General features: G+C 36.0%; 2 protein-coding genes across 3 annotated transcripts in view; one reads left to right on the plus strand and one right to left on the minus strand.

Moving 5' to 3' along the window:
• The first annotated feature begins 406 nt into the window (after positions 1 to 406).
• On the plus strand, positions 407 to 2,683 carry LOC141481117 (ubiquitin carboxyl-terminal hydrolase 10-B-like). The gene is made up of 2 exons (XM_074172232.1): positions 407 to 542; positions 2,229 to 2,683. The coding sequence occupies exons 1-2, from the start codon at positions 407 to 409 to the stop codon at positions 2,681 to 2,683; spliced, it is 591 nt and encodes a 196-aa protein (XP_074028333.1).
• Positions 2,684 to 24,217: 21,534 nt separating this feature from the next.
• Positions 24,218 to 25,975, minus strand: part of LOC111507868 (capon-like protein) — a 212,815-nt gene continuing 211,057 nt past the window's right edge. For both annotated transcript variants that reach the window (XM_074171896.1, XM_074171895.1), the window contains one exon: positions 24,218 to 25,608. In XM_074171896.1, the coding sequence (XP_074027997.1) occupies positions 24,640 to 25,608 (969 nt within the window). In that variant the 3' untranslated portion in view covers positions 24,218 to 24,639. The remainder of the gene's footprint in view (positions 25,609 to 25,975) is intronic.

Raw genomic sequence — 25,975 nt, forward strand, 5'->3', positions numbered from 1 at the left:
TGAAGCACTCTTTAGCAATTCCTAAATTAATGTATACCCTAAGAAGTAACCCTACATGGCGATGTCGAAAAGAATTAGCACAATTCGATTCAGCACTTCGAGAAATCTTGGAACAAATAACCAATAATAACTTCAAAAACGAATCATGGATCCAAGCTCCGCTTTCAGTGGTATTCGCATCCGACAATCATCATCACTTGCTTTACCAGCTTTTCTCTCCTCCTTCAATAGGGTAAATCATCTTATTCATTCTATTTCACCAAAATTCTTCTTTGATATTGATGATTCAATTTATTTGGAAGCTGGAAAAATATGAATGGAAAAATCGAATGCACCAATACCTGATAACAAGGGCTCTCAAAAATCTTGGGATCTTTCTTTATTGCAGATGTTATATACAGAACTCATGGCTAAGGACTTCCTTACAGATCAAGCTCGCCTCAAAGCTGTAACAACTAAGGAATCTGGTGCCTGGCTCAACGCACTTCCCGTTGCTTCTTTGGGAACATTATTAGACGACGAAAGTTTCAGAATTTCAATAGGTATTCGTTTAGGATATTTGATTTGTGTTAATCACCAATGTCGGTGCGTTTTCGTTGTTGATGAAAATAGTATTCATGGCCTCAGTTGTAAATTTAGTGCAGGTAGCTCTCCCGACATTAGGCATAACTAAACGAGCATTTTCAACAGCCAATATCCTTTCTGTGATTGAACTTCTTGAAATTAGCCGAGATGATGGAAAACGTCCTGATGGAATGTCTCTCATTCCTTGGAGACATGGAAAACCATTGGTTTGGGACTTCACCTGTGTTGATACCCTGACTCGCTCTCATCTCAATTCAACTTCGCAAACATCTGGTGGGGCCGCTGAATATGCTGAGAAAATGAAACAGCGGAAATACATTTGTCTGGAAGATCGATATATTTTCTATCCAATTGCCATTGAAACATTTGGTAGCTTTGGTTCCTTTGCTTCCGATTTTTCAGACTTATAGGTCGGAAAATAATTACAGTAACAGGCGATTCTAGAGCAAGATCATTTCTAATACAACGAATCAGCATTGCAATTCAGAGAGAAATGTTGCATCAATCCTTGGCACGATTTCTCCTTATCAGAGTCTTGATGAAATTTTCTTTAGCCCACTAAACTGGTCTGATACTACGGATTTCTCTCCAGCTTCTTCTGTTGAAAATTATCCAAACGTTAATGAGAGGAAATCAGACTTCAGTTCTGAAAACATTGTAGAAGAAGACTCAACAGGCAAACTCAACACTAGCAGTTTCAACATCATGAAAGGACAAACGCAGAAAAGAAAAAATGTTCAAATCCAGGAAAGTTTTGCAGTGATTCAACAAACAGCCGAATTTCCACTTTTTGCCAACTACCCGCACACTATGATTTTCCCGACGATGAACCACCATCATTCGCCTATGTCTGAACCCGTCAACAATTTTGAGAAATCGCTACTGACCAGGATGCCAAAACGAGTTCAACGACAATCTTCCCTTATGCCCCTTCAAGCTATCCAGAATGTCCCACCAGTTTGTAGATCCAGACTGTTATGGGATGGACATGTTTCTATCTACATATATGATCGACGGTAGGACAGTGAACTTGCAGCCAAGGGGTCTGCTCAATCAAAACAATCACTATTATGTCAACTCTATTTTGCAAGCCCTGATGACATGTCCACCACTTACTAAACAGTCTGAGTAAAAACATCTCTTCGAACGAGAGAATGACATCTACTTCGGTTATATTTGGAATGTGCCGTTTTGTGGAACAGTTTGTTCACCTACCTTCCTACTTTTTGACGAAAGACGGGAGAGTAGATAAAAATTCTAAGAATGACCAAAAAGTTTCAATCAACACTGGCATCCCATTCGGTCCGACGTGGATTTATAAAATGTTGCATAACATGCGGACTGACTGGACAGATGGTAGAGAACAAGATGCAGAAGAGTGTCTAGGTTTTCTTTTGAATGGACTCAATGATGAAATGTTTGAGCTAAATGAGTTGGTTGAATATTATATTAAAGATGAAAAACCTCTCGTTGACTCAGATTTGGGCAATTATTCAAATAATGTATGGACCATAATGGAATCGAAAAATAAAAGACATCCAACCAGAAGGATCGACTTCACCAATACACCGATAAGTGACATCTTCGGGGGGCAAGAGGGCAGCTGAAGTCGAGCGTTCATCGCAACGTGGACCACATTACAGAGAATACCCAGCCTTTCCTCACCCTGCCACTCAACATTGAGAAAGTGAAGACCGTCAGAGAAGCGCTCAAGGTACTTGTCTCCGAGAACAAATTAGAGGGAGTGACTTCGTCGAAAATAAACGAGAGGGTTGAAGCGTGGGAGCAAATTACGCTCTGCAAACTTTCCGTTATCCTTATTTTGCATCTGAAGTTTTTCGAATACAGCAACGATCGTTGCATGAAGATTATCAAGGCATTTGATTTTGAATTCGACTTGAAGTTTGATTCGACTTTGATATCGTTGGAAACACAGTCTCCAATAGAGAAACAATACAAGCTATTCGCCGTCGTTTACCACGAAGGCAAAAATGCCAACATTGGACACTACGTGACCGATGCCTTCCACGTCGGCTACAACTGCTGGATTAGGTACGACGATTCTTCGGTCAAGACCGTGCAAAAGAAGACGTATTGAAACCCCAGAGAACGCGAGGTACTTATTTGCTGTTCTACAGGAAAAGCGATATGATCCTATCTAAATAAGGTTGCTACTTTTACATAGAGTTCAGCGTCTGGAATCTTACGGAATTTCTCTTTTAAGGTTTTATTGAATTTGATATTTTTTTTGGTTCTTTCATTATTCATTATTCTTTCATTGTTCATTATTCTTTCATTAGTGATAGGTATTGTTCAATTTCTACTGATATATGTATTTCATTTATTTAAATGAAGCATTAAGTAATATTTTAAGGAATTTAATAATATTTGGAATATTACAGTTTATGCCAATAGTGTTGTAGATATCTAGGGGAAAGTTGAAGTTGTTTCGCTGCACCCAGTATTTTGGACAATCAGTGAAAATGTGCTCAACACTCAGTTTTGTTTCACACATGTCACACATTGACTCTTCGGTGTGATTTAACAGATAACTGTGCGTGAGATTGATATGACCTAAACGTAGCCGATTGAAGAGCACTTGATGTTTTCGGTTCTTCGTTTCGTCAGGCCACGGTTTTATACATATTTGATTGAACGTAGTTTTGCACCGGACACTTGCCACTGATGTTGCCATTTCTGGACTATCGCTGTTTTCACCAATGTTTTAATGTCTGTAGATACTACTTTCGACACTACTTCGGATTCGGTAGAGGTAATTGCGCCACGAGCACATTCGTCGGCTTTTTCATTGAGCTGAATTCCAATATGTGATGGAATCCAAATGAAACTAATATTTTTTCCATATTGCTGGATCACATGTAGTTCTCTTTTTATTTTCTGTGCAATTGGATTTTTGACGGTTTGACAGTCCAAGGAACAGGTGGATTGAATTTGATAGGAAACGTTTCCGGTAGGGATAGATCGAGTGTAAACAAATGGTCGCGGAACCTCTGGTAAAGATGTTTATGGATTATTGTACGATTTGTGAGGAGATTTCTATATTTATCGCAGAATGTGTTATTGTGAGTGGAATTTTGTTGGATTTGTATTTATTGTTGCTGTATATGCCAAACTGAGACAGGTATGTTTGTTGTGGACAGATGGCTTTCCTGTTGCACAGTAGATGAATTCAACTGGTGTTGTACAGAATGCACCTGAAGATATTCGTAAGGCTTTCTTGTGGATAGTGTCGAGTAACTTGAGTGTTGTCTTGTTCGCCGAGTTGTATGCAATACATCCAAAGTCCATTTTAGATCTGATGAGTGTGCTGTAAACGTGCAGTATTGTTTGACCGTCAGATCCCCACTCTGTATATACCAACGTTTTCAACATATTCAGTCTTCTGTTACACGACTCGGCTAGGCTTTTAATGTGTGCATTCCAATTTAGTTTGTCATCAAATATCACAACCAGGAACTTTATAGTTTTGACATATTTAAGTTTTGTCCATATCGGTAGAGGGGTGTCATATTGGCCGTTTCTTTTTTGGAGAAGAGAATACATTATGTTTTTCTGTTGAGGAAATGAATCCAGTTTCATTGGACCAATGCTCTAGGTTCGAGAGTGTTTCCTGAGACAATGATAATAAAGTGTCTATATTTTTGTTTTTGCAGAAGAATACCAGGTCATCCGCATAAAGACGTGCTTTCATTGGTGAATTATTCTCTTTTAGAATGTCATTCATGGCGATAAGGAACAGAGTTGGGCTGATGACAGATCCTTGTGGGGTACCATTTCATTCGTTCTGACGCAAAAAGTTCTTACTTTCATAAAGTTCTAGATGGAAGCGAAACAGTGCCCGCTAATTTTCCATGAGTCTAGTATTTTCATTATACGGTATCGCCATGCAGTATCAAATGCTCTTTCCATGTCAAAAAAGATGGCCAAACATTTCTGATTTACTGCTAGTGCTTCATGAATATCGCTTTGAAAATCTAGGATATTGTCACTGGCAGATCGATGTTGTTTTAAACCGCTTTGCTCGGGGGTCAATAGATTACGGTGTTCAAGGGTCCAGAGCAGTCTTCTGTTGATGATCTTTCTTAGGATTTTACACATAACACATGTGAGAGAGATCGGTCTATATGAGTTACGGTCGGTTTTTGATTTACGTGCTTAGAGGATGGGAACAATGATCGCCTCTAACCATGCTGATGGAAATTTGTGTTCTATCCATATTATGTTGTATATGCGTGAAAGAAGTTCATGTGCATTATGTGGGAGATTCTTCATAAAAATTACTGTTCTCTTGTTTATCTGATATAGCTCGGTTATCCAATGTCAAGATATTGATACCTTGGTAAGTATTAGTTTCCGATATACTCCTCACCTTTTTCCATACTTCGGTCATGGGTGTTGAGCTATTGATACTCGAAATATAATGTCTTCATGAAGTCCTCTTGTTATTGCTCTGAGTTTTTTGAACTGAATTATATTTTTTGTAGTTTTGTATCGTTTACATTTTTTGAATACTCTTTTACTATCACGTATTGCATATTTGCATTCATTGCTTCACCAGGGAACCGGAATATGTTTAGGGTTAAAAGAAGTTTTTCCAATAGCAATCACAGCTTCTTGCAGAACGACTCTGTTGAAGTTGGCTAGAGTTTCGCCTATATTGTCAGTGATTTCACATGTTGCTATATCTTTCTCTATTGTGGCAGAAAATAGTTTCCAGTCAGCTGATTTGATATTCCATTTTGGAATCTGATTATCCGACTGTTGACTTCTCAGGTTGTTGGATATAACTATTAGATTGTGATCACTGTTATAGTTGAAAGGTAGAGCTTCCCATGTTAGTAGAGGAGTAAGAGTGGGGAGTGTGCGCATTGAATCTGATTTTGCTTCCATCGTTTAATAGGAAAAGATTAAAGTGGTTAATTAGTTTTTCGATCGTCCGACCTCTACTATTGGTGACAAAAGAACCTCATATGATATTATGGCCATTGAAATCACCGACCATAATACGTGGTTGAGGAATTTGTTTTATGAAGCTCAGAAGATCCAAGATATCAACTGTTTCGTTTGGAGGGAAATATATATTGCAGATAATAAACTTACCTGGAGTTTCCATGTTGATAGTGTCAAACTGAAGCTCAGTAAACATATATATTTATTTCGTAGGTTGAAACAAACAGTCTCTTTTGATGTTCTCATGCTTTTATACCACAGTTTAATTCAGTCAGTGATTTCCTATGGTCTTGAACAGTGGGGCTTATCAGCTAAAGCTGATGAAGTGTTTGTTATTCAGAAAAAGGTAATCAGAATTCTGGCTGGGGCATCTTCAAGTGCAAACTGCAGGCCATTATCCATTCGTTATAGTGTATTAACAATGCCTAGTTTGTATATCTACCAAACTCTGATATATATATATATATATATAAGAAAAAATATTTCAATTATTCCTTGAAATGAGCAAACCCATGAACATTTCACCAGAAATAACCTTCAACTTTATCAGCCTTATAGTAGATTGACAGTATCGAAGAATCACCCCATGTGCTGTGGGATTAAACTATATAATAAGCTTAGTAATGACATTAAGTCCTCAAACATTAATGTCTTTAAAAGGAAGCTTAAGGTTTTTCTATTGCAAAAAGCATACTACTCTGTGGATGAGTTTCTCCTTGAGTCATAATCATAATTTGATTGTAGCTTAGTGATTTTATTTTTATTTAAGTTATGCTTTGTATTTGTTTTTCTATAATAGTTTGACCTGTTGTATCAGCCAGTATTTTATGATGATGTTTGCCTAATGTGATTGTAAATGAACACTGATTCAATAAATGTTTGATTGATTGATTGATTGATAGAAATGTTGCTTCCTTCCAATGTGACAGCAATAGCTTTCAAATTAGTATCTATGTCCATGAGATTTGCCTGAATTTTTTCTTGGACAAATATAGCTACGCCATCACTTGCCTTCCTCAAACTCGGACTTTTATCATTTCTGAAATGGGTTTCTTGTAAACAGATTACATTTGATTTTTGTTTCGAAATCAATACTTGTAACATTGATGAGTTACGGTAAAAACCATAGGTAGGTATATTCGAGACTGGCTTGAACGTTCAAAGTTCATTTCTTTAGATTTGTTTGCTTCAAGCATAGTCCACTGACTAATAGGAAAGTTTTTTTCCTTATTCAGAGGAATCGGGCACATTTCGGATATGGAGTTGATTAGTACCTCGTCCACTAGATGGAGTGACATTTTGTTGTTCGCTCCAACTTAGAAAGAGAAATGAAATTCTCTTTGAGAATTCCGATTTTCAATTATGGAATATCATTGACTTTAGGTCGATGATGGCCACTATCTTGTACTGATGAGTGACTAATGAGCCCGAAATCAGTCTGCAAGTGTGCCCGTTCCAAAATTGAAGGTCGACTCTTTCAGTTGTATCGTCAATTGCATATGCAGAAAATTTTCTATGAAGATTCCTGCACTGATGCCTGTCGGATATAATCCAACGCCCTTCGTGGTATAAGCCAGGGGAGTAGTTATTTTCCCATAGGCGTCGGTCCATTTAACCTACTGTGTAGGTATATTTGAGACTGGCTTGAACGTTTAAAGTTTATTTCTTTAGATTTGTTTACTGCTAGTCTTCAAGCATAGCCCACTGACTAATAAGAAACATTTATGTTCCACTGCAGAATAGAGTGAATGCCAAGATATGAAGATAAAAATTTGAATAAGTATGTGGTTTCCTGAGAGGAGTCACTTTCAATATCTGTAACAATCGTCAATGGTTTCTCCTCCAAGATGTTTCAATGATTTTTTCTTTAGTTCAGTGCACCTCGATTTGATATTCCTGTCAGTGGATATATTTCTGTGAGCATATTTACCAATGCTAATAGATCATTGGTTCAATTTTTAATCACACTGACTTGATCAGCGGATCCTCAAACATTGTCGAAAAGGTCCTTAATTTGACTATAATCCAATACAAATGCAGGAGAGTGTGTTTTTATGAAGTTTTCCGTAGGTTTGAATAAATCTTCTATTCGTTTGTTAATTTTTGGTTTTTTGGCTCGAGAGGTTTCCGAAGGTTTGATAAAAGGATCAGCTGTGATATCTTGTTTGTCCGTTTCAGTACTTTCCTCTATTGGTGATAATATATCATCTACAGTACGTTTACCCGACACTGTATTTAGAGGTAACAGGACATGCGAGTCGGGTGGTTGTTCACTTGACGAGGTTTTGCACTGAGACGAAATATGTCCAACATTCTTACCGCTGAAACAGGTGAGTGCATCTTTGGAGAGGAGAATACGATAGGATGTTCCATGAAAAGTTATCAAGATTGATTCCGGGATCGTCATTTCTGGAATGCTGATATAGACCTGTCGTCTGAAAGTCAGAATATGGCTATATTCGGAGACGGATGCGCTAATTCGCAGGAAGGTTATTGGATAAACTGGGGAAAGACCAATTTTTTGTAATTCATGGTTAAGTAGGTCATGAGGAATAGTTGGACACACATTGGACAAAACAAGCTGCTCAGCAGGAGTTATCAGTCGCCTGGCTCTTAGGGATTCGCCGTTTATTTCAATCATTCCATTTTCATTCATAAATTTTTGCTCTTTGCTCCAAAGATACATGCATATTCTGTTGTTCGATAATCTTGATGCAAACAGTATATTTTTAGGTTTATTACAGATCCCACCCCAATTAGGTAGTCTTGAAGTCGAATTCCGCCTATAGCGTTAAATATGATGGCTTGTTCTCTGGTGGAAAATTGTTGTTGAGTAAGTGCAGCAGAGTAGCTTTTATCAGTTGGGTTTCCATTTTGGGATCCTCTGCAGTCAGAAGTTTCGGGTGTAGAGTTCAACTAATCCATTTTAGATCAGCGAGAAGAGATAATTTTCAAGTACGACCCTGGCTACGCAGGTGTACTGAACATATCGTCACCAAAATAGGATTTCTCTTATTTGTATATCAATATGCAAGGTTGGATATGTGGAATTATTTCAAACTGTACTTACAGTTCAATACTGGATAGATCACTTATGATTTACAATGTACCTAATTTTTCAATTTTTAACTTTGAATCACAAGTTTATTTGAGTATAAATATGTTGCTGATATTAGACACGGTTGAACCTTGCCAGCTAGCGACAATTTTGTTCGCAAACTTTTCAATTTAAAAAACACGTACGCTGATTGAGCGAATAATGTGCAAGTTATTCAGAATTCCATTAATTAAATTCATTTCTTCTGGAATCGTCATCATGAAGCTGTCGAAGAAGGGGGTACGGACCCTAATTGTATGAAGGAGGGGACATGGTGTCAATAACGTGGGCAACGAAACAACAAGAAGGCCCACGAGGAAGCTGCCAAGATAATGAAAAGAGAGATTGTGACCCGGATTGTGAGGAGAATGGATTGGATTGGATTGGAGAGAAGGGATTAAAGAATACATCTTGGAAGAATGGCAGCGGAAATGAAAGAGTGGCATGACTGGTCGGCTGTTTTGCAGGTTCTGTAAAAGTTTTATGGGTTCTGCAAAAGAGTCGGATATGAATCACTGAATCTGTAGCGGAAGGCTGTTCATCTACTTACGGAGCACGGTAATTTTCCGAGATATTTCGTAACAAGTCGTTTTCACCTGCGGAATCGAACAATTGTTGCATTTTTTCGAGTATAAGTCGCGTATACATATAGTCGGACCAATATAATTCTTGTCATTCACAGAATAAGTAAATATTGCTTGAAGTCATTAAGATCGATTCAAAACAATTGAGAATCAGAGTGAAAAGGTTCGTAACTGAAGAATACAATGTTTTCTCTTTTACGAACTTCTGTTGAAATTAGTAGGAACTTTCACGAGGAATTTGCCGCTATTTTATACTAACAGCAAATTTTGCGTGTCCAATTCAAGTCAGCTTAGATAAAACATTTTTTCCAATTCGTAACAGAGAGATTTGTGTTGAAATCGTAACTGTGTTATGATCATTTTTACGAATCCGAAATAGTGGTGTACATGAAAGTAACACTTGGCAGGAATTGAAACATAAAATCCAAAATGTTTTTCTTTCGATCATCAAATGGCTGAATTATTGATTGCTGTTAATTGATTCAGAAAAAACCATTTACTTTCTTTTCAGTAGCAATAAAACTTATTCACCGTACTTCGATCAAATTTCTATCGGCAATAACTTCACCATTATGTCAGCAGATAAAACTAAGGATCTTGGTATAATGATTGAGAAGCACTTCAAATGGAACTCACATATATAGATTATCTAGTAAAAAAACTATGATGTATTCTATATAGATTCAGGAGAATAGCAGACATATTTGAAACCAAACAGCTCAAAATTCTTTAACAAAGTTTGATAGAATCACACTTAAAATATGGAATAGTCGGATGAGAAGAGGTTTCCAAAATCTATTTAAAGCCACTTGAAGTAACGCAAAAACGATTCTTAAAAATGATACTTTTCAACAACAGATACGCGAGTGCTGCTCTCTATGAAGAGTCTGTGATTTTTGATATCAGACAAATATTCTTTTACCACATCGCTACAACTCAGTTCTTCAAAAAGACCGAACGTATTAAACCTTTTCATACCTATACTACGAGACAAAAAATGATTATTTAGTACATTTCGCTTCGAAATCTATAGGCCAAAAATGTCTTTAATATTTAGCACCAAAAGTATTCAATCTCCTTCCCGAAACACGGCAAAACGAAACGTCACCATTCAGATTCAAAACTATGTATAAAACAATCGCCTCGTCATTATATACGGTCAATAGGTTTTCATAATGTTATCCTAAGTGCACTTAGTGCCTGTATATCGGTTTATTCCAGTATTTTGAAATCCTAAAAGTTCATACTTTTTATCTCGATATTCATTATTTAACATTTTACATCTTCACACTTTTATACATATATATATATAAAAACACATTTGAAATTCTTCTACATTATTAACACATTAACCGTTATATCATCCATATGCAATAGGTCTCTATAATTCGTAATTATATTACCTGCGATTAATTCAATGTGTATAAGCACACATGTTATATGAGAGTGTGTGTATTTGTGTGAATATATTGTATGGTATTCTGCATAAATAAGTATACTAACTTTGCTCTCACAATAATTGTATACTTGATTATATTGTTAGTAATTTCAGTAAAGTACTCCCTAATAATTTGTTTGTATATACTCATGATGTGCACCCCCACACACAAGCAGTACCTACTGCTTCTGTGGTTCATTCTTGTTCATTCACAATAATGCTGCATTTGTTAAATTATACTCTGTAATTATATTTTCTTATCATTTATACCAAAGTATGCGCTGGTCAGGCGCTATCCCTCGAAGCCCCGATACATTCGGGATGGTGCGCCAGCATTATCAACCAACGATCACTCGCCACACTGTGGGGTAAGTGATCATTGGATCCGAAAATCATGCTCCCTGAGCAAGCGCAGTGAGCCAATAATGACAGCCTTCTGCATCCATCTGTCCGGCTAATACACGCTGATATCAAGTGCATTAGGGTCTCGGTAGATGCGGTAGACTAAGGTGTTGAAGATCTTATTATTTTTTTAACGTGGTGTGCGCTAGTCAGGCCCTATCCCCCGAAGCCCCGATACATTCGAGGGGGCGCACCAGCATTATCAACAAATGACCACTCCCCACACCGTAGGGTAAGTGATCATTGGGTACAAGAATCAGGTGACAGCCTTCTGCATTTGTTTGGCTAAGATTTCTGTCTTAGTGCGGCAAGCCGGTATGATTTTAAGATTCGAGAGTAGAAAGGGCATCATTCTACCAAGGACTCCAATAATCAGAACAACCATCTTGACAGATCATCTGGATAGAGTCTGTTTATTATTATTATTATTATTATTATTATTATTATTATGTTTCGAGTTATATTATCAAGAATATGAAAAAAATGATTTGAAATACTGACAATGGAACTGAACATGTACTTATGATAGATGTAGAGGATTGTGTTCGAATTATGAAAATAATAGGTGAAAATTCGTTGAAAGTTAAATATACATGTAATAGAGTTCTCAAAGATGATATTTTTTAAATTCAGATTCAGCCCATACTTATACAAAAATACAAACATAAGGAGTGAATCTGTTTCCAAAGTTTGTATTGGAAAAATATACAGAAATATAGAAAAGTCGATATTTATTTCAATAATCATAAGATATATTACTCAGTCAAGCAACAACCGAAACTCGAAATACTAAGTTGTATGTATCCACCTCGCTACAATGTGTGTGACTCTATGAGCATAAAAATCATTGACCTATAACTGAATGAAACATCTGAAAACATGTAGCTCAAACATAATTATAAATTACACTCGATAATTATAAAATGTTGAAAAATGAGGTACAACACAAAACATCAACACTTCTTCACATGGAATGGAATATTATCAATTACTAGATATTATACCTACTACAAATTCATGCTATAATTATTGAAATTGTATAAAATTAAAGTTTTTCGTTGTCGTACCTATCTTACATCATCACATAGACATAATAGTCCTGTTCTAAAAAAAATACAATAATTTCTACAATTATATACGAAAATATTATATCTCCCATGATTTCCAAAAACTGAACTCCAAAAATATATTACCTATATTTGATAAAACTCTATTTGGCGTTAATTGTAAATGATATAGCTGTTTTTATTGCAATCAATTTTGAAGTTGTTAAAGTAAGACTTTGGAAAATAATATTTTGCCATCTTTGAAGGTAACCACTGTTCTTTTCTGAATTGATACTGAATTGAAAAATTCATCTCATTCTCAAAGATGGCTGAATATCAATATCATATTTATCACTTGATTTAACTACTTAAACTAAATATACTGGTTTCGTCAGAACGTTGTCACTTTTCCCAATTTCAACCCCAGTAGTTTTCTTTGTTTTCTTGCACTGAGTCTCGACAGTAGATTCCTGGTACCTTCCAGTATAGCACGTTCATCATCGTCCTCTTCTGCGTCCTGTTCTTGACAGGATACGAATCCACTTTCGGGGCGAGAAATTGACAGTGGCTCCAAGAGTTCAAACCAACGTTCTACCTTTGCCGATGAGCTGAGCTGTTAGAAAAAAAAACTACAGATCTGAGGATATAAACATTTGGCTTGCTAAAATTTCGTGAACCTGTAATAGGTACCTGCTAATCTGAGTATATAATCGAAAGAGTAATACTACCTGGGGTGAAAACTCTCAGGCTTAACACATATATGGCGCTAGTCTTATTGCAGTCAGCGATTTTCTAGTTAGTACTAACCTCTAAAAGAAAGCCGTTGAAATTTCATGATACTCTACTCATAAGTTTGAGACTTATTGTGCTGACAGTGACATTACTTTTGTTATTTTCTAAACAATGGATCAAAAATATGTTCGTGTTTTAGTTTTACACTGCTTCTTGATGGGAAAAATATTGTTCAAACGAAGCAACGACTTGAAAAAAGTTTCAAGGACTCCGCTCCATCAGAAACAACAATTAAACGTTGGTTTGCTGACTTCAAATGTGGTCGTAGAGACATAATCGGCTGAAAGGTTATAGCCTCAGTATTTCGAGATGTGTGTTGTGTAATATTCCTCGATTATCTTGAGAAGGAGAATACTATTAACAATGAATAGTATAAAGCGTTATTTGAGTGTTCGAAGGCCGAAATTATGAAGAAACGACCTCAAATGGCAAAGAAAAAAATTTTGTTTCATCAAGACAACGCACTGTATCACAAGTCAATCAAAACAATGGCAAAACTACATGAATTGGACTTCAAATTGCTCCCACATCCACCATATTCATCAGATTTGGCTCCCAGCGACAACTGGCTGTCCGTCAACCTCAAAACAATGTAAAAAATTTGCTCTAATGAAGAGGTTATTGCTGAAATTGAGGCCTATTTTGAAGCAAAAGATAAATTGCTCTACAAAAGTGGTAGTGGAAAGATTGTGTGGCTCTTGACGAAGATTAGACAATGTTGATCAAAAAAACGCGTTATTTTCAGTCCATGTTATTATTGCATTCCGTTCATCTCAAAAATACATAAAATTGAATTTTAAATTAAAAGAGATTAAGATCACAACCTATGAACTGAAAGTTGAAACTGGAAATATGATAAATCAGAATTGAAATACAGAAAAAAATTCTGAATGAACAATTATAGAAGTATGCCAACAAATAAATTGTCAGACATTCATTCGAATAATGATTATTGACAAAATTCATTCAAAATACATGCATTAATTCAAACAACTAACGCGGATAAATACATTCATCCAATCGAATGTGGAAGAAAACAAACATATCAAGATATACATTCATCATAATAACTAACCCTTTATTCTAACAATTGGTAGAAAACACAAATAACGTACATACATGCATTATTGTGATTCAATTATATAGCCTCGTAGGCTTCTTAGAGGGTAATAAACTACACTATACTATAAACTTGTAGTACGTACACTCAGGGTGGTCACAAGATATAGGGTGAAAAAATATATCACAAACCTATACTTCTCATTTAAAAAATTGGGCGTTGTACCTGTCATTTGGTTGAAGGTAAGGGTGGCATTTTTACGTTGAAGAATGTCAAATTATAATAAACTGATGGATGTGGCCGTTACTACGTGGTAGGAAATCATAATGAAGAAAAGAGAAATGAAACTTTCTATGTTTTTTGCCATTTTTATTTGTAACTAACGTTACTGCAGTTTCGTCCTATACGGACATTTTCAAACTTACCTATACAATAAAGTTTGTATAAGTTTGAAAATGTCCGTATAGGACGAAACTGCAGTAACATTAGTTACAAAAGTGGTAAAAAACATAGAAAGTTTCATTTCTCTTTTCTTTATTGTCAAATTATAATTTACATTTGACGTGTTTCGGATTTTTTTTTTAAATATGTACAGTAACCGAAATAATGAACTTATTTCATTTTGATTTCGCACACTGTTTAGTTCTACACATATATTTTGATTTGTGTAATGCGAATATGTTACTGGTATTCGACAGGTGAATTTTCATGAATTTTTCCAGTATTGCTCTAGCCATAATAATACTTCAAACATAATTCAACTAATCACCACATTTTTTTATAACCCGCATTTTGATTTTCCAAACGAATTATGGGGAACACGTAAAATATTTAATGACTAATAAACGCAGATGTGAAATCGAATTTATTGCCATGAATTTACTGACCGACTACCCATGTCAATACCAATTATCCTGAGTTAAATCAACGTATTGCTAATGGGAGATGGGGAGTGTGAAACGAACAAATTTCATAGATTTTTACTGCTTTGTTGATATAATTCACTTCTGAGTGAACGAACAGTAAATTATTCAACTATTAGGATAACTGAATGGGATCATTGAGATGTTTCCCTTATTATACGATTAAAATTAATTTTTGATACCAAAGTACTAAGGAGAACTAAACATTCCAGATGGGCTCCAACGTTGTTAGGTATACAGAGCGACAATTTCAAAACTCACAATGGCTATATCTGAGCAACCAAATAAAATCACTGAAAACAACCTCCATTATAAGGAGGAAACGAAATGATGCAATAGCTAACTTGTTTTCACTTAATCCCCCCCGCCCCCAGCCTTGTGATACTTCATCTGAAAGCCCTTAAGAAATTCTCTTCAACGGTATCCTACAATGCAATCAAAAAATGAAAAGAGAAATGAAAATTTCTATGTTTTTTGCCACTCTCAATTGTAAATAACGTTACTGCAGTTTCGTCCTATATGGACAATCTCAAACTGATATAATAAACTAACAATGATTCATTACATTCGCCAATATATACCATTCAGGTTCTTGATTGAGTATCTGAATTTACAGTTCACAATGCGGATGTGCTAATTTAAAAACCGGAGAGTAAATTAAATCGATTTGATCATTCAACAGGTTTATGCTTGTAAATTTCCAAGGATTCTAAATAATTGAGTTCCTCGCATAGTGCAGAATTTCCGTATCGTTTAGATTCGGAAACTTGTAGTTGCATGCCAAGGAATGGTTTGAAAACGTCGAATCATTTTTTACTACTCTGACGGACCCTTCATGTTCAGCATACCGTTTTTGGAAATTTCGTCCGCATTGTCCCACATAAATACTATTACACTCCGGAAACTTAAACTTATAAACTCCAGATTTTTCTAACTTATCGACCTTATCTTTGGCATTAAAAAGGAAATGAGATAAACTGGCATGTGGTCTGAATGCTACTTCCACATTGGTTTTTCTGAAGAAACCTGCGATTATTTCTATTCTTTTTCCAAAATATGTTAGCGTTACCCATTTCTTGATTTCTGGTTGTTTGACCTGAGGATATATTAATCTGTAAGTGAATTTACGGCTTTGTTTCCTGACTAACTTCTGAATAGTATCTGCGTTGAAACCATTATTATGACCTATCTGTGTAATTGTATCAATTTCCCTAGCTAGATAGTCTGCAGACAAAGGCAGTGAGAATGCTCTGTGCAACATTGAGTTGTAGGTTGCTAATTTATGACTGTCTGGATGGAAAGATTCGCTTGGGATGGTGATGTCTGGGCTAGGTTTTCTGAAAACTTCGAACTCGAATTTATTCTGATTGTGTGTAATGGCCAGGTCTAAGAAATTTATCTGTTTCTTTATCTCTGTTTCGAGTGTGAACTGAATGTTGCTGTTGAGATTGTTCATGAATGTCATAAATTGGTTCAGCTGTCGTGTAGTACCTCTGAAACAGGCAAGAATATCGTCTACATATCTGTACCAAAAGTGAATATGTTTTTTACCCAGGTCGGAGTTAACTATAACGGGCTCCAAGTTGTTCATAAATATGTCTGCTAAAAGTGGACTAAGGGGTGAGCTCCTTGGTAAACCTGAATCCTGTTTATAGAATTTGTTGTTGAACTGTAGGTAGCTCTGATTCAGGCACACATCGAAAGCTGTTGAAACTTCAAAGCAAGAAAGGAAGTAAGGTAAATTTATGAGCTATCACACAAGTTTGTTTCCCCTCCCTATTACAGATTTCTTATATTTTATGTGGTTGCTCAGATGAAGCCATTGTAAGTTTTCAAATTGTCACCCTGTATAATTGTCAGACAATAATTAGATGGGTATTTCGATATCAGTAGTGTCGGGCAGGGTCACGAAGGCAACATTGAAATTTTACTGTTATTAACAAGATCAATCTGTTTAAATATGTTAAAATGTGTTTTTCCGTTAATCAGCTGTCGCCCCATACAAACGACAACTCTCAGAAGTTGAGAAACTTGTGCGAGCTAAGGACTAACGAGGTCTTACCTTTTAACGTCTGATTCCTAACACGGTTGCAGATTAATTCCATTTTCAACCGGATAAATTGTCTCGAGAAAAATATCTGGTCGAGGCGGGAATCGAACCCACGGTCTTCGGATCGTAAGTCGGGCGCACTACCACCGCAGCCAATTCCACAATTGTCGATAATAAATGGAGATTGAGTCAAATGAAAGTCATCGCTGTATTTATTGACGTTTTGTGCTTTCTTGTGCACTTCAATTATAATCAAGAGGATACGTGAATATTTTCCAAGTGCAATCAATTACTTTTTTATTGTTTGAATCGTTAGTTTTATATGCGAAACTCATTTCACGATTTTATGGAAGACTGATAGAAGGTTACACGAGGTTATGTACATTCAACTCTTGATTCAAGGAAAGTGAAAAAATGTAATAATGAACACACTTATCGAGTTTTTGAAGGAGTCCCGGTCATCCTGCTACAATGTTGAGCACGGTACTTTTAACTTTTTCTATTGAGTTATGCTAAGATTCAATTGAAGTATTCATTGTATGAACAAATAATCATCTTGTAGTTAAGACACTCACTGATAAATCTATTTAAGGATAACTATAATTTGTAATCAACACGTCAGTTACTCTGTTACTGTTTTTCTCCTTGCATTGTGAGGCAAACTTATCGCGAGCTCTGTTTCAGGACTTATATTCGAAAAAAAATATTCGCTCCATTGGGAAGTTTGCTCTGCACGATTTCGTCTAATTTAATCTTAATAATTGATAGTTATTGAAAAGTTGAAAAAAAACTGTTATGAACCTGATTTTTCATCAACCAGCTCGATACCTCACAAACGACAACCTTCAGAGGTCAGAAATACGAGCTGATGATTACCGAGGGCTCATCTTATAACGTGCGATTTCTAGCACGGATTGGACGATACACTGAAAATCGACAGTTCGGCCGTGAGGGCTCGACAACCATCCACATAGCGGGTGGTAGAAAGAGTAGAATGAACCGCTCACGCTAACCATGTAACCTTACCTATCCTTTCATTGATCCGGAGTGAGATAACGGTACAAGTGCCCAGTTGTAACGACTAGCTGTGGATATGTGGAGGCAAGGGCGCAAGATGGTTCTTGATTTTCAATAGAAGCTCAATAATGAGTTTTTGTGATGCACTGTTTGGAACCTTTGGTGTAGTAATGAATATTACTGGAGTTTTTTCCCAACACCAAATCGTTATTTTCAACACCTCGACACGTGTTTCGATCACCAAGTGATCATCTTCAAAGAAAAGTAACTAACACGAAGCTAACGCTATTTATGCTATAGATATCCCATACAGGTAACCCATCCAGGTGTACCACCCATACAGGTATACCAACCTAAATTAATTTTACAATTTTGCCTTATCTATTATTTTACGATATATGTTTAACTGTTATAGCTGAAAACAATTTTCAGCTATATAAAAATTAACTTCACAATATTACCTACCTAAATTTATTTTCGCAAAGTGTCCTTATGTAGTGATCAGTAAACCCAACAACATTATTTTAACAAGCTGTATAGTATGCTCTTTAGTATAGGTCCGTCATCGTCATTCATAATATTATTGTGTTTACTTATTTCTACACTCTCATAGGAATCTAGTTGCCTGTTGTTATTAATTTGTCTAACTAATCTTAATGAACTGAAGTCTATGGAATGGTTTTGTTGCAAAATATGATGGGCGACTGCTGATTTTTCAGGTCTTCCATATTTTAAGTGTGCTATGTGTTCCTTATATCTTACTTTAATAGATCTTTTTGTCTGTCCATAATATTTTGCATCGCAGTCCTTACATTCAATTTCGTAAATTCCTGACTCATATTTTGCAACAAACCATTCCATAGGCTTCAGTTCAATAAGATTAGTTAGACAAGTTAACAACAACAGACAACTAGATGCCTATTAGTGTGTAGAAATAAGTAAACACGATAATATTATGAATAACGATGACGGACCTATACCAAAGAGCATACAGCTTGTTAAAATAATGTTGTTGGGTTTACTGATTACTACATAAGGCCACATTGCAAAAATAAATTTAGGTAGGCAATATTGTGAAATTAATTTTTATATAGCTGAAAATTGTTTTATATACAGCTATAACAGTTAAACATATATCGTAAAATAATATATAAGGCAGAATTGTAAAATTAATTTAGGTTGGTATACCTGTATGCGTGGTACACCTGGATGGTTTACCTGTATGGCATATCTGTAGCATAAATAGCGTTAGCTACGTGTTAGTTACTAGTTTAATATTCCTCTTTGAAGATGATCACTTGGTGATCGAAACACGTGTCGAGGTGTTAAAAATAACGATTTGGTGTTGGGAAAAAAACTCCAGTAATATTCAATAATAAGTGCTGAAAAGCGTTACCAAATTGAAGTTGTTAATTGGAAGCTCTCTACAGAAGTTTATAGAAATAATGTACCCCTTTTCAACACTCGTCACTATAGATAGGTACTCTGTTACACAAGAATAGAAAACACTTCGAGACTACCAATAAAACAAGGAAAACGGTTCAAGTTAGAATTTGAGGTAATTCCTTATAATTGGACTGGTCCCTGAACAAACGAATTAGTGTCAATCATTGAATAAGGAACTCTTTCCCAATGATGGCCTCTATAAGGATATTTAACAAATACAGTGTCTTTTCCAAAGGGTGCATTAAGCCTTACAATCTAGGATGGAAATTATATTCTCCGAAACTATCAAGTAAACTCCAAATGGTTGTCTTGTGATCTTCCAATTCGACTCCTCTGATCCAGACGATCCGGGATTCTCCAGTAGTAGTAGCCACCCCCAGACACGTCTTTGGCGCTCTTCTTGAGTCCAATCTCCGGTGGTTTTTATATCGGTTGATTTTGGTTGTATGTCTTTTACTAGTTTTTATATACTATGATGTATTCCGTTCCACTACGTTTTACTACGTCAACTATGCTTCATTACTTTTTACTACGCTTCACTAAGCTTGGTTAATTTTTATATTTGTGTTTTTGTTCGACTTTGAGGTTTTAGTTTTTGCCTGGCAGAACTAGTATAAAAAACTATTGTCAAAAAAATACAATTGATTCTAAGGTTAGTTACAATTCACAATTTCAAAATATGATTCAATATCATCCCTATTCAATTTCGTTTCTATAAATACTTTGACAGTTGAATTTCACTTGGATGGATGACTATCAGGAATCAATAATAATTTTTCTCGCCACTAGTTGTTGTTTCTTTAAAAGACAAGTACGGAAAAGACCGTTTGAAAACTTCATTCTTCATACACAGAATCGGTAACGGTTCAAAGTTCAAAGTATCCTCTCACCTAACAAAATAGACATATAAACAAATTCTACCGATTCTAAAAATGACATAAAAATAGATATCTCTTTTTGTGCCTCACTTCTAATTTGGCTTTACAATACACTGTAAATATGAATTCCATGACTGAACAACATTACTCTTTGAAAATAAATTCTATAACTGAACAAAAAAAGAATATTACGTGACGTCTAGTTGCATACCTAACCGGGATGCGGATAAAATCTTCCAAACAAACAATATGGCTTTTTATTTGAGAGAGGTACTGAAAACTGCTCAGAAGAATCCCAGATCTGTGAAAATATGAAATAAGGAATTCAAATATTTGGTATGTTACAATCCACAAATTGAAATCGGAAAAATTGAAGGTTTCTTTGGGTTTAGATTGTGTCGCATATAATATAAAATGACAAGTGGAAAAACGGAACGTTACAACTCAACCGGCTACTATTCTCTGCACTCTTTCTATATTGATGGAGAAGAATTGCCATACTAGAAATTATGACAGGATTTGTTTTTCACGAATATAACTTCTGGTATTTTGGAGCGTGGCATATTGAGGGAAAACATTCACTGAGATAGTTCAGTTCATTTGTTGCGCAATCTGTAGTCTGAATTTAGCGACCGCATTTCGGAAGAAGCTGTATAACATATCAGTCTAACATCAATCCCCCTAACTCCTACTGACAATCATTTGATTATCATGTCTTTTTATGCTTTATGAAGTGGAGCCTCAATTCGAGTATATCATCTAATGAAATACAAAAATCTGCATGCAAAAATTGTCACGCCACTGTCTGTGGCTGAACTATTTAGTATTTTCCACGCGGTACATTATGCAATGACAGATTCTAATTATCGTAATTTAGGCACAGATATTAATGGGTGCTTTAGATCTTCGTCTCATAAATAAAAATGATGAAAGGACAAAATCCCACATGTGATAAATATAGTGGACTCCCGTGCTGTTGATTTTCGTGAATGGATTTTATTTGAAAGCTATTTAAAGAATCACATATTCGAATTTGTGCTGAAAAATATTTGCTTCAAAGAATACTTGAAAACGATGAAATTTTTGAAGGCTATAGGCAGCGTATACCGAGCTTTACAGCTAGACCTGTTTTATCGATTGAAATGAACATTTGTGCTAATATTTCATGTAAATCCAAAAATAAATTTCGATTTTGAAACTGAGTTTCTGGGTTTATTTTATCGTTCCTTTTCTCTAGAAATGATCTGATAACATAGTTCTCATACACTAATTCCAATGAATTCAAAATGTGTGCCATCCCAACATTGTAAAAACGTTTCTTTCAGCAAATGCTTTCGCTTATAATAATTCAAAATGAAATTTTCCGAGCTATAGTCTCGAAATTTCGTCGACTACTAAAACCTCAAGTTCTTTACTTAGCAAAATTTGGACAATTATGTATTTGCACATATTCAAACCGACTAAACTTGATGCAATCCGGTTGTAACCTTCGAGAAAATTCAACACATTTTCGACTCCAAAAGTTATTCGATCCATTCGTTTATAACAAATAGATTTCTTTAGGTGAGGAGAGAACATTTCTAATGAAAAATAATTGAATATTCGATTAAAACAACAATCGATTTTAGACGATTAGTTCCTATGAGCCATTTGAACGAATTTTACTTTTAATAACGTTTCCCACTGGCAAAACTAGTGTCTATTTTGTGTATCTCTGACTTTCATTTGTTGATACATTTATGAAGAACATTGAGTGTTCACTGGTTTCACCAATGTAAAATACGGTAAGTTTGGTAATACGTTCTCTACTGGTTCTATGATAGCTGACACTCCTGACACGGAACAGAAAAAGCTGAAAATGAAAGTTCCATATGTAATTTTATGAATAATAATCTAACAAAACCTCAGATAACCCTATACTACCAAATGTGTTGGCTTTAGGAGAATCTTGTTAGTTTTCTTTTTCAAATACTCCCAAAAACTACAGTACAATAGAAAAGCATTGCAAGTCGTTTAGGACTGCGATATCACAGTATTTACTCAAATTCTTGGAGTCTTTTTCACACGCTTTATATTAGCTTAACCTGTATGCATGTTTGTTTGTAACTCTCTTTTTCATTTCATATCGGGATCTGTATTAGACAGAATTATCGACATTATTGCTTGATCTATTCGCGGGCAGATGGCGCAGTACGTAACCTTCTTGATATAATTCGAACTCACTTTACATATATTTCTTCATTTGAAAACAGTATTTTTATTCATTAACACGCGCGCCTGCTGCCTCATTTGTAACCCTTCTTCGCGCGCCTGCTACCTTGGGCTTGGTAGCTGATTTTCAGGCTCTCTCTCTGGAATCGGAAAAGATCAATGGTCACTTTTCTAAACAACATACGGCTGATTCATCCCAAAGTTTAGATGAAAAACAAAAACAAGAACCATTGCCAATAACTGGATTCACGAAATTGCAAGTGAATACTCACTCCTGAAAGGTCCGAATTTGTGCTAGGTTATTCTTATGGGTCTACGTCGTATGTATTCTAGTCCATCCCTGGCCTCCATGAATACTGGACATCACATTCTGTTGATTCATGTATTTTCTTCTTTCATGATGGATTTTTTGGAACGCTTATGCATATCACTAGCATCTCCATGAAGTCATGGGAATCATGCGTTGAATCAGACGAAACAGCAGTTTTCTCGTATCTTATTACGCAGTCTACTTGTGCCAATGCACACAGCGACAGCTACGATTGTGTTTCTGAACCACAAGACTAGTAAATCATGGAAACACCGTTGGATATCGAAAGATTTCTTTTGTACTTGACCGATCTAATTGTTGTTGCGTAGTCAATAAGTTGGCTTGGGGATGTTCTTGATGTTGTGCAATTTGAATAGTTTTCCAATGTGATGTAGACTGGGTCAACCTCTGGCGGCTGGCTCGTGATCAATGTTGGAGTATTTCTCTGTAAACCTTCGTAGTAAGCGTACCAACTTGGACTAGAGGTTTGATGAAGTAAGTACATCTCTTTTCATTTTCAGACGAAGGTTATAATCTGCCGCTGTACTTGCAATCATTGATGGTTTTGTTGTCTATAATTCTGATTTCCAAAGGAAGAATTCGCCCGATCTTGAAACTGGTTTTGGATCTATTGGGACTGATTTTGTGCCTCACTCTGTTGAGCACTGTACTAGACAGGTGGGTTATGCTGGAAAGCGTTGAAGTTTGACAACGATCTAGGCTCACTGTTTCTAGACTGCTCAATCGCAAGAGTTATCATTATAGCACGATTTTTCCTAGGTGGTAATTTGAGTTCTTAATGAGATTGATGTGGGGAAGTTTGCAATAAACTGCGTGACCCAGTTATCTGTGAATTTCACTGTTGACCAGAACATCCAGAAATAATATCTTGTTTCGTTTTCTTTTCTTACGGTAAACTGCAGCTGATGTGAGGTTCCTATGTTTTTATACCACTCGTATTTGTAACTGAAGTTAATGCAGTTTCGTCCTATAAGGACATTTTCTAACGAATACAAAGATCTCATTTTTCTTGATGATCTTCTACCACTGTTCTTATACTCGTTTCCTATGGTTCCATATAACAAAGGTGTCATCATGTAGCGAAACCAATAGATAGGTACCTATTAATGGAGCTACGCTTTCATCTCGCTTTCATCCCGCGAACTTGCAACCACAGGGCTGCAAATTCTTACTGCTCTGATATGGTAAAATTGACGTATTTTGAAAGTATCTTAAAAATGTTGAATTCAGTATATAGGAGATCTCGAATAGCGTTTCGTAAATGCGCTTGAAAATCCAAATATATTAACGGAGATACAAAAAAACTCGAATGAATTTTGAATTTTAACTAACACATGCTGGAATATATAATCGAAACCTTTTGGTAGAAGAAATGATGATACAGTGTATCCAACAATCATATATTCGCAGACCTAGATGGCTACCATGATGTATCCAAATATAATTATGGGAAAGACTTGATTGCTACATTTGCGGTTTGTTCCAATGTTTCAACCTATTTCGAGCAATTATTATCTACTCGGTAATTTTGACAGTGATTCAGTGAAATTTGTTAAGAACTATCAAGAAAACGAATTGGTATAAGAAGGAATACATTTCTGATTTACCTGTACAAAGTTTTTTAAATAATCCTAAGATAATATATCTATATATTACTACTCCAACTTTTCATCCTATTTTATTGGAATATGTCAATCATTTGTCTATGGGGGGGCAAAAACTGGTACCTACGGTAGTTGTCGGCGAAGACTACCAGTGGAATGGATGTTCAACTCAAGCACTATAAACACTTTGACTTTAGCGGTCCATCATTTGGTTGTATGTCTAGCCCAGTTTGTCCGTTGTACTTGAGACATAAGTTCGCTTCGATTTGGCACTTTTTCACTAGTAGTTCTAGTAATCCCAGGTCCGTTCATAGGCTTCAGGGTGTCAGCTAATCTCAAATTCGTAAAAATGTCACTAACGTCTTCTGTGGAATCCGAAGGAACAGGCACTATCACTCTAACTCTACCTTCTGAATCCGTCGTAGTAAGCGTACCAACTTGGGCTAGAGGTTTGATGAAGTTAGTACCTTTCTGTTCATTTTTAGAGGGAGGATGAGAAAGTGGTGAGGATTCTTTCGTCTGCCGCTGCACTTGCAATCGTTGGTGGGTTTGTTGTCCATAATTCTGAATTTTAGAGTCCGAATTCATCCGATCTTGTAACTGGTATTGTATATGCTGGGACTGATTCTGTGCAGATGCCTCATTCTGGTTGGCATTATACTGGACAGGTGGGCTATGTTGGAAAGCGTTGAAGTTTGATAACTGTCTAGGCTCACTGTTTCTAGATGTGCTCAATCGCTTCTCCGCCTCTGTACTCCCGCAAAAAGAATTTCGCATCAACAAAGGCGATGGCGGAATTTTCTTTTGCGGAGGCGGTTGTAAAGTGTAATTATTGTTCAAGAGCGGTTGGTTATATACATTCGGTGATAAAAACGGCAGCGATTGTGAGTAGAGATACTGATAAGGGGATGGCGGGTAGCCGCTTGAAGCTTGTAATCTTTGCAACAATTGAGATTCAAACGAGGTAATTTCGGGATATGTAAAATTGAACATGCTTCCACCCGGGTTGAATGTACTTCTGAGAGGTGAGGGTGGCAGACATGATGAGGCTCCTCTGTTTTCGATTAGTCCCTGTGAGTGCATTCCGTAAGATTGAGATGCAGAGGTGTTATTTGTATATACTGGTTCAGATATATCAGAGAGGTAGTTTTCGCCCACTGCTTGATGAGACTGCTGTTGAAAAAAAACAATATATATTTAGAAGTTTCAATATTTCAAAAAAATGTTTTGTTCATTCGTCGAAGTTTATGACTTTTGAATCCATTGAGGTTTAAAAACCAGTCACAGGACCAATGTTTTCATTTTCAGAGTAGACTACAGTGATATAGATATTTTTGTTAGAATGAGAAGAAAAAAGTTTCATTGTATATTCAATGAACAATAAAAAACGATTTTAAGTAGATAGAGCTTTCATGGTGGTCGTCTGCTTGATTGTCTTCATCAAGATATTGTGTTGTACATTACCCATTGCTTAGTTTTCAATTGTTTACTATGGAAAATCTTTGAAACGTCCATGCCTGGCATTGGAGTTATGACCATT

Source organism: Leptinotarsa decemlineata, unplaced genomic scaffold (assembly GCF_025532065.1).
Source record: "Leptinotarsa decemlineata unplaced genomic scaffold, Ldec_3_MD MMD2_tig00000035_RagTag_RagTag, whole genome shotgun sequence".
In the NCBI taxonomy this organism is placed as follows: Eukaryota; Metazoa; Arthropoda; class Insecta; order Coleoptera; family Chrysomelidae; genus Leptinotarsa; species Leptinotarsa decemlineata.